The sequence below is a fragment of the Taudactylus pleione genome, unplaced genomic scaffold (assembly GCF_031769625.1).
Source record: "Taudactylus pleione unplaced genomic scaffold, aTauple2 ptg000170l, whole genome shotgun sequence".
NCBI classification, from domain to species: domain Eukaryota; kingdom Metazoa; phylum Chordata; class Amphibia; order Anura; family Myobatrachidae; genus Taudactylus; species Taudactylus pleione.
In genome coordinates this window covers 8,982,184-8,996,734 of record NW_028284572.1, presented here as the reverse complement: position 1 = coordinate 8,996,734, position 14,551 = coordinate 8,982,184, and the positions used below count along the sequence as shown (strand labels likewise).

The 14,551-nt window shown below is 41.8% G+C and overlaps 1 protein-coding gene across 1 annotated transcript; it reads right to left on the bottom strand.

The window, feature by feature from the left end:
* Window positions 1-4,860: 4,860 nt before the first annotated feature.
* On the bottom strand, window positions 4,861-11,043 carry LOC148521323 (lecithin retinol acyltransferase-like). Its single transcript, XM_088475335.1, has 2 exons — window positions 10,513-11,043; window positions 4,861-4,974 (listed from the first exon to the last, which is right to left on the bottom strand). The coding sequence occupies exons 1-2, from the start codon at window positions 11,041-11,043 to the stop codon at window positions 4,861-4,863; spliced, it is 645 nt and encodes a 214-aa protein (XP_088331461.1).
* Window positions 11,044-14,551: the final 3,508 nt, after the last annotated feature.

Below are 14,551 nucleotides of genomic sequence, written 5' to 3'. Positions count from 1 at the left end.
GCCCCTGGGTCCAGGGGGGCCCCGCACCACACACCCTGCACCCATAGTATTACTTACCTCTCTGGAGTCCCATGTTGACGCGGGGGTCCGGCGCTGCAAAAACTACTGGAAAATGGCCACTGCAGCCATTTTCCTGTCATTTGCGCATGCGCAGTACAGGGAAAATGTCAGTCACGGCCATTTTCCCGGTGACCTGCGCATACTCTATAGACTCTGGGTGCACTCTAGTGCCCAGAGTCAATAAGTCCGGCGCTGACCGTGCACAACTCAGTGCGCTGCTGGCCGCTGGACAGAGAGGAGAGGGCCCGTGTCGGAGACTGCACACGGGCCCCCTTCCCTCTAGAAACGCCCATTTGTGGTTGGACATGAAGGGACTGTGGCAGGAATTGGAGATATCTACTATGGTCACTCCTTCTAAAATCCTGGGGATCCTTAATATTTGTGGGTGCCTACAAATACTCTATTAAATATGCCCCAAAGTGTAATAAAACTGTTAGACATCTGGGTTTTAAGTAGATTTTTTTCATCATAGTTCTAGAAAATTGTTTGACAGATCTATGTGAATGTTGAGATTAATAGAAAATGTAAATACTCTATTATACATGATGTACATACGTAAGCACTCCAACATAGCGGTGACTGTGGGGGGCACAAAATATAGGAGATAACTAGGTTGATCAGGGCATTCTTAATTAAAGTAATTTTGCACCCAAATGAAAAACCATTATGGGTGGTTAGCAGTGCTGCCTCACACCCTGTGGTCACAAGTTAAATTTCTGGAGAAGGCAATATCTGTGTGGTGTTTGTATGTTCTCCCTGTTTGCTTGGGTTTCTTCCAGGTGCTGCAGTTTCCACACACACTGCTAAAGCATACTGGTAGGTTAATTGGCGTCTGACAAAAACGTAATACACTGGGGCAGGGACTGATTTGAATGACTGAAATATTCTCTGTAAAGTGATGTGTAAATGTGTGTGCTATATCAATCCCTGCTAATAAATAATAATAAATAGAAGCAACGCAAATTAGTCATGTGAACTTTAAGGGATGGAGATTAAAACATTGAAAGGGAACATTACTCTGACACAGCTCAATGTCCAGTGACCATTTGTTGGAGGTAAAGGGTTGGTTAATCAAATACAGGCATGCCGCAACCGTTTCGGGGCGGAGGGGGGGGGGGGTGTCTCAGCTAGGATTGCTATACTTCCCTGTTTTCCCAGGAACATACTGGAATTGAACTCTGTGTTTCAGTATCCCAAAGACATTCTTCTGGATTCCCAATTATCCCAGTTTCGTGAGTAACTGGAGGGCAGCTGGTCGGGCTGCGGGGGTGGGCAGGCAGGTAGCAGGCAAGCAGCATCAGTTTAAATTTGATGCTGGTCACGAGCCAGCAGCCAATGAGAAGTAGATGTGATGAGCCAATCATGGCTCGTCATGTCATAGCTCCGCCCACTCAAACCGTCTGATGTCAGCCGCCGCCAAGTGGAGCCTTCAGTTCTGCAATGGTGGTCAAGCAAAGAAGACGGCCGATGCAGAATGAAGATTTATGGCGGATGAAGAAGGAAGTTTGGCGGTGGATGAAGAAAGAAGATTGGCGGTGCCAGCCGAGCAGCAGAAGAAGATGAGGACTAGAGAGTGTTGCAGCTGGTGGAAATGAAGCTCCCACTGCAGCCTCTCCCAGCTTACGGGTAGGCGGCCTTGGCCACCGGTAATTTACCCCCGCCCCTTCCTAGACCACCAGCAGTCGGGCATTAGGCCCATGGGTGCAAACAGGACTGTGGGGCATGTTAGGGGGGCAGAGGGCCCATGCCACAAGTATAAGTGACTCTTGGCATTAGGCCCAGGTCACTCTAGATGCCCTATGGTAGGCAGGCAATGAGCAACTGAAGAGTGGCTGAGCATTAGGCCCAGTCCGCTCTTTAGGGGCAGATAGGTAAGAGCGGTCTCTACTGTGTCTGCATGGCATAAAGCTCCTTAATCACATTATGCCACACAGCAAGCCCCCCTTACCTATCTGTATTTTAATGTGAATACAGAGCTATACTGTGTGGCATACTGTGTAGAAAGGGCACTACTACTGTCTGGCATACCATGTATAAAGGGCACTACTACTGTGTGGCATACCATGTATAAAGAGCACTACTACTGTGTGCATACTATGTATAAAGGGCACTACAACTGTGTGGCATACCGTGTATAAAGGGCACTACTACTGTGTGGCATACTGTGTATAAAGGGCACTACTACTGTGTGGCACACCATGTATAAAGAGCACTACTGCTGTGTGCATACTGTGTATAAAGGGCACTACTACTGTGTGGCATACTGTGTGCTGTATAAAGGGCACTACTACTGTGTGGCATACTGTGTATAAAGGGCACTACTACTGTATGGCATACCGTATATAAAGGGCACTACTACTGTGTGGCATACCGTGTATAATGGGCACTACTACTCAGTGATAACAGCCCACAAGGGGGAACTATTCCTGAAATAAAACACAACTTGTCCTTTTGTGACACCCCGACAACCTAATAACACCCGGTGTGGTATAGTGAAGTTCTGTCTTACCAGGGTCTTGGTCCTTCTGTATGTTTCAGAGAGAACCGGAAGATCTACTATTTATTATCCCTTATTAATGTGGTTGACACAAATCAAGAGTTGGAACATCATTGCGGCTGCAACTAGAAACATTGTTTCTTTTACTTGATATTTCATTATCACTACTCAGCCGAATTGATTAAGCACTGGGTTCATAGCTTCTGAGGAACATTTTTCTCACCTTGTTCTATGTTTAATGGATGTATAATATATGGTATAATCCTTAAATAATTTTTTATCATTCATATATTTATTTTATATTGATTGGTCTAATAAATTGCTGATGACACATTTGCATTTTTATTGATTTATTCACTTATATTGCAGTGATGTTTATACTGGTCAAGTTTCACAATCACCACTAAGGGATTACTAGATACCCCTTTAGCGCTACTCTCTTTTGGATATTCACTACTACTGTGTGGCATACCATGTATAAAGGGCACTACTACTATGTGGCATACCATGTACAAAGGGCACTACTACTGTGTGGAATACCATATATACAGTGCACTACTACTGTGCGGCATAATGGGAGCAATTCAATTTAGCGAGATATTGAAAAGCCCCTGGAAGGAGTTCCCAGAGCTATTGAATTCACCACTCTGTTTGCTCGACTAAAGGATTTTTTCTTGCACCCTCCTGAGGGTGCGAGCAGTTGTCTAACTAAAGTGCCAGCCGCGATGCTGTGTTTTCAACTTAGCGTGGCATTAACAGCCTCGCTAAGTTGAACGGCCACTAGTCAGACAATGCCAGTTATCGCAACTAAACACACAGCTTTAGGCTCACATTCTCCAACTTAAGTGGCTTTAGTCGGACTTAAGAGCGCAGTGAATTGATTGGCTCCAGGAACTAATTCCCAAGGCCAGTGGTTCCGAAACTGTACGCTGTGGCACCCTGGGGTGCCTCGGGACACTTGCAGTGGTGTCTCAGGTTGGTGGTCCACCACCGAATCAAATTATTTATGGTCAATGTAATGTAAATATGTGGACAAACAGAAGTGCAAACCTGTCCACCACCACATAACTGAACCTAAAGATGACAGGTAAGCACAATTGACTTTACTACATATTTTTCTGAATTTCTCAATAACAAACTTTTGGCTCGGGGGTGCCGTGAAAACATTACTTATACTCTAGGGCACCGTGGTTCAAATAAGTTTGGGAACCACTGCCCAAGGCTATTCAGGATCGTGCTGAATTGAATCACCCTCAATGTGTAAAGGGCGTTACTACTATGGGGTATAATGTGTATAAAGGGTGGTACTACTGTGCTGTTGCTCTAAGGCAGTGATTTTCAACATTTTTCAACTTGTGGAACAACAAACAAGATTTTAAAATTGCTAAGGCACACGATCAGTTCCTCACGGGAAAAAAACACCCACATTGGCCCCATGGGAAAAACACTCACAAATTGTCCCCGCACAGGAGAAAGAACAGACATTGGCTGCCACAGAAAAACAAACACACATATTGCCCCCTACAGAAAACAAATAAAAAACAATGGTCACACAGAAAAAATATAAATCAAAATGGTCCCCACAGAAACAAAACAAACACACACATTGGCTCCCACAGAAAAAACACTCACATTGGCCCCCACAGAAAAAACACTCACATTGGCCCCCACAGAAAAAAACACACACATTGGCTCCCACAGAAAAAACACACACATTGGCTCCCACAGAAAAAAACACTCACATTGGCCCCCACAGAAGAATATAAAATAACCAGCTGCGAAGGCTCACTGTTATCCCTGTCCTGTCCCTCAGCGGGTGGGGTTGCTCACTCACTCAGTGACTGAGCACACAGTACAGGGCTGGGAGGACGTGCAACATGGCATGTATGACCTGTGTCATGCCGCCGTCTCTACAGAGGTCATGGCTCGGGCGCGCCTGAGCCTCCCTGAAGAGCCCTACACTGCCTGGGCCAGCAGTACAAGTAAAGTCAACTCTGACCTCGCAGCACACTTGACAACCACTCGCAGCACACTAGTGTGCCATGGCACAGTGGTTGAAAAAGCTGCTCTAAGGGCTTGCATATGGGCTTTAGAGCTGCTCCTGTGCAGCGCTTGCAGTGCTGCGTATTGTATTTTTCTTTCTTTTTGTGAAAGGGGCATGGCCACGCCTAACTGATTTGGTCACATCCCCAGGGTGTCCCAGTTTTTTATTTTTATAATACAGCAAACTTCTCAGCAGTGCAGAGGCTCCAGCGGTTGACTTACCACATACATTCTGAGCAACCATAGAGTTGCACAGAAGATCAACAGTGTGACCGATGGTGCATCTTTGTAAGCAAGCAGCGGATAAGAGAATCAGCCAGTTGGCATCTCTGTACAAAACCTGGCAGCTGTGGCATTACCATAGTTTCGCAGAACTGCTGCGTATGGATTCACAGTTGGAGTGGAATTTCCTTCCACCTCAGAATGAGGCCCTAAGTTACATGTTTACCCTCAAAAACTCTAGTTGATCCAAAGGAAAGAAAACCCCTCCTTCCTTACTCCACACCTCCTGGATTGTATAGCAAAAATGTAAATACTGTGCATACTGTATATGTACAGGACCATCATATAGCAATCTATGATCATAATAGTACCCTTGTACAACAATATTTAATCCTATGCTAAACTACATTTGCTCAGATTTCTATATGCGATGACATGCACAAATACAGCACCAAAGACCACCTGACACATAACAATGCAGCCTAAGGACATTAGGGATCCGTCCACATGGTCGACAGTGACAATATCGACATTCATAATTTCAACATCAAAATGTCGACATTTGAAAATTAACATGGTTCAACATGTTGAAAGGCACCATGTCGGCATCCACAGAATGCTGACATGTTCACAATGTCGACACCTGAAATGTCAACATTGCTATAATGCAGACGGTTATGTGGGTAGGTTAGACTGTGGGGTGGTATTAGGGCTAGGTGATGGGTGAGGGCTAGGGTCAGGTTAGGAATTAGTTCTTACCGTAACTGCCACTTGTCAGATGTCTGCGCCGGACCTGCTGCACATGTGACCACTGGAACACAGAAGAAGACGCTGGAGTCGCTGCAGCTGCTAGGACCGCTGGGCCACCAGGGATGTTAGGTCGACATTCTATCATGTGGACATGTCATCCAAGGAGACAAGATGAATGTTGACATAGTCACTGTCAATATGCTAAGCATGTCCACATTCTTAGATCGACCTGGTGCGTGTCAACATGAGAAATGTTGACTCAAAATACCACACCCATATTTAGCCACACAACAATATATCTAGCATTCCCACTATGAAACTATATCACACAATATATGTATCATAAAAGCCAATGTCATCACTGCTCCATGCCCAGCCAGAGTACTACTCACCATGTTCCAGGTTGTGTCCATCTAGCAAAAGCAGTATCACACAAATAATTGCTGAATGGCTGAAGGGAGGCAAGAATATACATCTCACCAACAGATGCAAACTGATTGCTTCCTCACCCAAGTGTCCAATTCTTCCTGAATGTGTCCTCGTTTAAAACTGACTTTTATTTAACAGCATCTCAAATGACACACATACAAACAATTCTGGTTGGAGCACTTGAAAGCCAAGTGTTTGTATACAGACATGATGCCCACCAGAGGTGAAGCAATTTCGAAATGCAGATTATTTTCTGTTTTAACACTTCAGTTGTGCTTATGTGTTCATAATACTTATGTGTTCATAATATGACCCACATTCTGCAAAGTTTCAATTTATGGGTGAATAGTCTGATGTTCTCCTATAGGAGAACTGGTATAATCCAGAATTCAATATTCACACATTGTCTCATAGTCTTTGGAATCATCCAGGTGATTAATATAACAATATAAAAATAATAAAAAAAGGCAAAAGAAACTGGGATTTTCAGTTGGGTGGATGGATTGAATCAGCAGATGGATTGGAACTGTCAGTCGCTGGAACAATGCTGTTCATTTATCATTTCATGTTCATGTGTCAAAGTGTAAAGATTAAAGCTCAGGTGTGTCTACGCCTTATAGGACAATTAGTTTTGTACTTGTATACTTGGCTATTATGCAACTGGATTAATTAGAACTTTTGCTGTCACAAATACACTACATATATGTGAACAGTTTCCAAAACACCAAAGTAAAGGAAATATTCGATTATATTTGCTCAACTTTCTATATGTGATGAAGTGCCCCAAACTCCCATGTAACTAACAAGTTATACTCTAACACATACTGTATTAACCAAATGTTTATAAGGGTTGGGTATGGGATGCTGGCACTTCGGATCCCGGTGGTCAGAATCCTGATGCCGGCATCCCAACAGGGTTAGGATACTGACACCTGTCGGTCAGTATCCTAACCCTCCCCGTCTCCCTACCCCTCCCTCCCCACTGCCTAAACCTAAGACCTTATTCAGATCCGCTCGCAAGCGATCAGCGCTCGCAAGCGGGTCGAAGTTTAGGCCCTGCGCACGCACAGTATCCGCACTGCGCGTGCGCAAGCCACGGAGCAAGAGAGAAATTCTCTCGCTCTGGGGCTCGCTACCAACGGGGCGGCTATCGATGTTGATCGACAACTCGCTAGTCAGCAGGGAGGGGGGGTGGTTTCACAAATTGGAGGAACGCCTGCCGTTTTGTGGGCGGCCGCACTGACATCAGCAGTGATGTCAGTGGGGAGCTTCCTGCTCGATCAGAGCAGGAAGCTCCCTGGGGCTTGCGGTTGCCGAGACCCTGAGGCTCTCGTCGCAAGCCCCGATGGTCGCGATGGTCTTGACCATCGCGACCATCAACCTGGTCGGTCACTAAAGCTGTGGGTGGTAACCCACAGCTTAGCTAGCGACCAGGAGGCCGCACTTCAAAAACAGAAGCGGCCGCCCATATTCAGAGCGACCGCTCGCATTTTGCGTGCGCCTCTGAATGAGGGCCCTAATCTCCCCGCACCCTAAACCTAGGCCACCCCCTTTAGTGCCTAACCCTAACCCTCCTCCTAGTGCCTAACCCTAACACTCTTCCTAACACCTCTACTTACCATCCGCGATGCCAGCGTCCGGAATCTGACAGGTGTCAGGATTCCGGCGTCGGCATTCTAAGCGTTGGCATCTCAACTTTTGATGTTATGACCGTATCCCGTTTATAGTTGTCATTTTCCTTAATTTATTATTCGGGAGCCGGCAGGTTTGCAAAAAAACAAAACTAAAAATGAATCTCATGCACATTATAATCAGCAGCAGGGGCGCTGAGACTCATTGCTGGTTGTCATCTTGTTTGCTAAGGACATCTTCCTATAGAATTACTTCATTAGGCAGCTGGATTATTAGCACACCTCACAACTCAGGACTAAGAATGATGTGTGCTCTCAAATGCGGCGCAGTCACACAGCTTAGAAAATGGTCAACACTCTGATGAGCTAGACTACACCTGTCCTGTTCTCCTCCACTAAAGCATCAATTGAATGCCACGCCTACCATGGTACATGTTTCTTGCAAGACAAAGCTGTTCCAATCAGGACAGAGGGACAGAGCCCTCAAATCGGCACTGTCTCACCAAAATCAGGACAGTCGGGAGGTACAATAAAGAGGTTCAACATTACAGTTAGTATTTAATCAATGTAATTATTGTTATCTATTATTAAAATGAATGCTGGAAAACAAATATTTATTAACAGTTGACAAGCTCATACTACATACTCCAATGGAAGGGATCCAGAGTAAACATAGAAAAAAATAATAAATCACTTCTTTATGGAAGAGGAGCTTGATTAACCCCTCACCTCCTTCCCTGCTTCTAAGGCCCCTGCAGTTGATGGAGCCTCCGTGAAGGTATATTGTAAAGGAATCAGTTAATTCCAATTGTTACTGTTGGTGAATGCAAAACTGAAATACTAACAATTAAATTCCACAAACAAGATACATGATGCCCACATAATAATAAGTTCCGTAGATTTCTCATGCCACTCATGAAAGTACTAGGTGAGCGGCAGTCTTGGGCGCACTACATAGGTGACAGTTGGGGGGATAAGCAAAATGTGCAGATATGATTACGATTTGAAAGGGACAGAGTTTGAGATCATTAGGGTACAGAATATAGCCAGCAAGCATAGAGGTCCCTGGGGGCCCTTCAGTCCATAGAAGGGGGGAACAACTCATAGGTGGGGACTGTGATAATGCCATGTCACCCAGCGATATAGAGCTGCCAGCTTCTGGGGTCACTAAGGCTACAAGTTGTGATACTGGGTAGATAGATTCCCAAAAGTCTTTACTGCCATTGAGAGAATTATCTCCTCCTTTGTGTGGGGAGAATTTAGAGCTAGAGTTGGACTTGGCACTTTGGATGGTGTCTGAGATCTCCTTCATAGGACAGATCTTTCAAGATGGACACCTCAAGTATTTTGAGCAACTGCACAAGGAACTTCACCTTTCACATTCTGTCTTTTATAGATATTTGCAGCTCAATCATGCTAGGTATGCTCAGTTTGGTGCAGCCTCTCATCACATAACGCCTTCCTAAATTAAGACCAGGCAACTTGAGCTGGGTACAAGAAAACTGATTTAATTTCGATATATTGATCTTAACTTACAGTTTGTCCCGGATGCACATTTACTCCTGAAGTTATAGATAGGAAGCTGATCTGGGTGCTCTCACCAATAAGGAGTGGGGGCAAATGGTGAGTTATACTCCATGTTTTACATTCCAACAGGTTCACTACTATGTGGTGCTTGGAGTTTGTCGCACCCCTCAGATGTGAATGACGTCATTCACAGACTTATCGTCTGCACACACCTAATGGAACGGGCGATACAGTGTATCTGTCATTGTCTACCCAGCATTGGGAAGCACAGTAATTATGTGATGGAGGAGAAAGGGGCTGTGGTGGGGTTTATGCTATGGATGTGCCCAAGCTTTTCTGCTTACTGTACGTCATGTAACTGTGGTTGCCATGGTAATTACATGACAGCATTAAGTACTGTATAGGAGCACCTTGAATCGAAACTTAAAGGAAATGTGAGAAAGCAGATATACTGTATATGTGTAAAAACAAAACTAATTATTAAAGGAGATTGCACTTTTAATATCCACTAGGCAAGACTGAATTCTCAAAATAGTCATATGTCCATGAACACTGCTTATTTCTGAAAATTCTCCCCTCCTAAGCCATCCTGAATGACTTAGCTACGTTATGTGATTACACAGAATGGCTGAGGAAAATGGCATGTTCGAAATAAACTACTCTCTAAGTAAGCTGAGGTTTCCAACCAGCTACATTAGGCTTAATAAATGTAACTAGAAAAGTTAATAATTTACCAATGCTTGTGTAGATACAGTGACAAGCTTTTCAGGGAAATTACAGAATGTTTTCTGTCATCTAGTATTATGCTGCCATCATTAGGAAATTCTATCAGTAAGCAAGTTAAGGTCTATCCTGGAATGTTCATTTAACACAATGAGGATTTCTTTCCCATCACAGAAAGTGACACTGTGCTGTACCCTGTGGTGCACATTACAAATGCAAATGGGCAGCGTATAAAGGAAAGTGCAGGTAAACATCTATTACTGTATGTACATATAAAACACCTGCTATTTGAGATTACTAAGAACAAGGGAGTAGGGAGTTTGATTGGTGTTACGAATAACATATTTGTAGCATAAGTCCATGTCAGGTGTAATTTGTGTGAAAACTCTGAAACATTAAATTACCGAAATACAATCTGCCACTATTAAATATATCATTCCAATCCTACTCATCAATATTGCTTTGTTTTTTTATACTGCAACTGTTATTCCCCATATACTTCTCAACAATTATAAGTGATTTTTTATATTGGTCTCTTACGTATCTATTTGTATTCTTATAACAGCAGAGGTGAGATGTTTCTATACAAATAAATATGTACTGTGTTTAAAGGTCCTCTAAACGATTTACCTTGTCTGTCTGGAAGCTGACAGGAGTACCATATCTGCAGTGGGTCACAAAGTGCTCACAGTTGTCCCACAGCAGGCTGTAAGATGTGGTTCCAACAAGTCTCTCAGCCCTTTGAGCCACTTCTTCACCAGAAAGTGCTTTATTTGTGATATTCCGGTCCATGTGGTTAACTATTATATCTCCACCGAAAGCAAAATCCTGCACATTGTCCACCCTCACTCTAGCCACCTTAGCTAGCACCCCGGCTATGAGCCTTTTGTTAGTCACCATCTTCTGAATACTAGTTTTGTCACAAGACAAAACTGGAAGAATATCTGGTATCAAGTGTGCAACCCGATTGTCTCCAAGGTAGATACCAAAGTGGACAAAGAGAGTCCTCGGAACTTCCAGGAGATCACCTCTTTTAAAGTCAGATATCTCATACATGTTGTCATTTTTGACAGTTACTGGAGCACAATTTGATTTCAGTTTGACAACGATTAATATTTTGTCCCAAAAAAAGGACAATATGGGCAAGATTGGATTTCTCATCTTCAGTAGTTGTGCCCTGGTGTACTTGTGGCTTTAATGAACTCCCATTCTTAGCAAATCCTGTATTTTATCTAGGCATGTGGGCTGGGACCTGTGCTTTAAACTGCTTAGTGGGCTTGGTTCAAAACGTAGGCAGCTCTCAGAACAAGTTTGACACTCATTAAGTACATTTAATAATGAACCAACATACAACCATGGAGATTTGTCATAACATTAACCCTTCACAACATGTCAAGAAAACCAAAATGGAATTAGTACTTTTCTTATCCATGTAGCTAAATCGCCTAACACTATTATCATTTAAATTCTTTCTCTCTAAAGTTGGAAAACCAGCAGCTCCAGAGCTGGAAACAAACATTTTTAATGATAAGTGAAACATGTGTACATCTAAATGAAAATAGTAAATTAAAAGTAAAACTAAACTTATACCACAAATCTACTTTAATTTACATCAGCGTATTATAACAGGTTACTGCTTGTATTCAATTATAACCATTATCTGGTGATGATTCACCAAAAGAAAATGACCAGGGGCAATAATAGCTTTAAATATCAAGAGGCTACTCAACCTAGAATTACACAGTAACTAGAAATATTCATCCTACAGTCTAAATACATTCTAAAAATAAACACACTACATACAACTGCTAAACATAATTTAATATGAGGTGACAAATGCATCAATATAACAGATCACACAATACTATCTCTATGGACTTTTGCAATCCACTTGTATGATAATAAATAAACAGGAGATTCCAGAATATTAGACATAATATTACCACAGAGATGGCTGCGGTTCTGCCTGTTGCTCTCTTCTTTCGCACTGTGTGAATGAACTGTTTAGCTCCTTAATAAGGACATGTTGTGCAGAGTAATGGTTGTACTTTGGTTGATGCAATAAAGGTTATTATATACCATCCTATTATATTAGGCTTGTTGATTCTGAGATATTATATCATTTGATTGCAAACCCACACACTTTAACCCTGTAGTCATTGGAAATTACTGTCATGAAAGTGAGATTAAATTAAATTATGTAATATGGATTCCTTAAATGCATTCTTCTGACAATAATGATGAGAATTCTGTAAATCGTAAAAAATGAAATAATTAGCCAAAAATAATAACAAATGTGAAATGTAAAAATCATATTGGTCTCATACTGGTATAGTACCTCTCAGTTCCATGCACACTTTAAAATCTACAAAAAAAGTCAAATTATACATACAGTACATAGGGCTGCAAATGGTCATTAGGTTAAAAAAAAAATAATAAATCCAAAGGGTCAAATATGTAAATATAATAAACAATGCTTGCCTACTTTTTCAGATATCCATTGTAACACTCTTAGAAGAGTCTTCAGATCTGTAATGTTAGATAAATGCTGCCAGAGAGTGTATCTAAGCAATCCAAAGAGTTATGCAGGTGCTTGGAACTACTGTACAAGTCTGGCTTTTTATCCTAGGCAAAATGAAATCTCATAAATAGACTTCAAAGTCCCAAGTGTCCCATTGATCATACAAAATGTTAGTATGTCTATTTAATTTTACCTAGAGGTGACAAGACATGATAGCGCTACTCCAGTTTTATTTACCAAATTCTGCAAAATATAGATTGTACTACATAGATGTCATTTAATTAGTATCCTATAGGAAATATTTAAATTAGGAATGATGACCTTTAATGTACAAACAGAATTAACCCCTGTAAAGTGTTTTAGGAAAGGAGCTGACCACCCTGAAAATCCAGCTCCATATATCACCTTTATTACTGAAATATTTTATGGACCAACTGCTTACATTTCTGCTACATCCCTAATTACAACTGTACTCACTATTTCATTTTTCTCCTTATAAACAATTTGTAGTTCTGAACTAGAGAAAAGAAAATATTCAATCCTCTAATTCAATCTTCTTTCATTAACCACCTGATTACAACAAATCCAGTAACACCATAAACTTCTTAAAAAATGTCTGCAGTCTTTTGTTGGTGAGCTTAGTTACATCAGCAAGCTGGTATTCGTGGATTGTTCTTATTATTCCTGGTTACTACTACTAAGTCTATAATACATATAAACATTAGGCTAAAACCAAGTTGAATAAAACTGTATTTAACGTTTATCTTTTAAGTAAACATATAGTATCACCACTTTACAGAATAATTGGAAATAAAATGCACTTTCAGGTTCCTCCACTTTAGAAGACACTTATATCACACATTGTTGTCACAGTATATTAGTCATCAGTATCTATTCTTTTTTAATTGCATGTTACATATTGTTTAATGGGAGAGGTAAGGAACAAGGATTTACTTCTATACAATGATCAAGTTTTATATGTTAGTACTGTAACCCTGAACACAATTCAAAGACAAAGGGAAATACCCAGCACACATATTGTAACCATGTAAATACAGATAATGGACAAAAAATGGAAACAGCAATATACTGTATTCACATTACTAGGACATTGATTACCATGATCCAAAAACAATGTAACTAATAATACAGAACAAACAAACCAAACATTTAGTTTTTTTTATATACAAAACTTAAGTCATCTCCAGCAAGTCAATTGATAAATACCTCAATAATCTTCAACAGAAAACACAAATTGAGTTGACAACTAAATACGCAGATTGCATAGTATGTAAACAAAAAAATACAATATGCGTATATATAACAAATGATAAACCATTTGAGCTCTACTTTGAGGGTATCTACCAAGGTGGTTGTATTCAGGGTCGGATTTGGTCGCTGGGACGCCGGGCCGTTTCCTGCTGGGCCGGCCACATTGTTTCCTTTATAGGCTGCCACCCAGCCCGCCATTCAGTCACCCCTATTCCACTACAGCTGGCCGGGCTGCCGCAATCGGAGCACAGCTCCGTTAATGTAAACAAATAAAATATCCAACGGCTCCTCCCACAAGCCTTGCAGAGCCCGTCAGTTACTATCAGTTACTACAGACGGCTCCGCCTACAGCTCATCAGCGGGCCGCCCCCTCTCCAGCTCCTTCCCTGCAGTGCATACATGACACGCAGGACCTGCTATTCTGCCAAGACCAGCTTCATGTGAGTTAGCCTTTATATATAGTATGGGCCAGTCCCTTTAGTGGTCGGTGGCCGCCCACCCAGCCGTTCAGTGCCTCACCCTCCCCCGGGCCTCCACTCCCCGTCCAGCTGTGTGTGTGTATATACAGTGTATATGTGTATATATATACACACTGTACATATATATATATATACTGTATACATACATATATATTAGGTATATGGTAATTATGTAAATTTACTTTAAATGCACATATTTGCTTTATATAATATTAATATACAGTACAGTATTGCAGTGTCATATATATATATATATATATATATATAAAAGTATGTTTAAGGTCCGGCACTCCAAACCTCAATGTAGCCTTGGCCCCTGTAAGGTGCGGCACTTGGCATCATTACAGAAATTGACAAACAGATATGATCAACGTTTAAGTGTTAGTAACACTATCGT

Coding starts and splice junctions, on each gene's coding strand:
- LOC148521323 (XM_088475335.1), bottom strand. CDS start 11,043: ATGAGAAATCCAATCTTGCCCATATTGTCCTTTTTTTGGGACAAAATA. Junction 4,975..10,512: donor TCAGCTTCCAGACAGACAAG/GTAAATCGTTTA, acceptor CATACGCAGCAG/TTCTGCGAAACTATGGTAAT.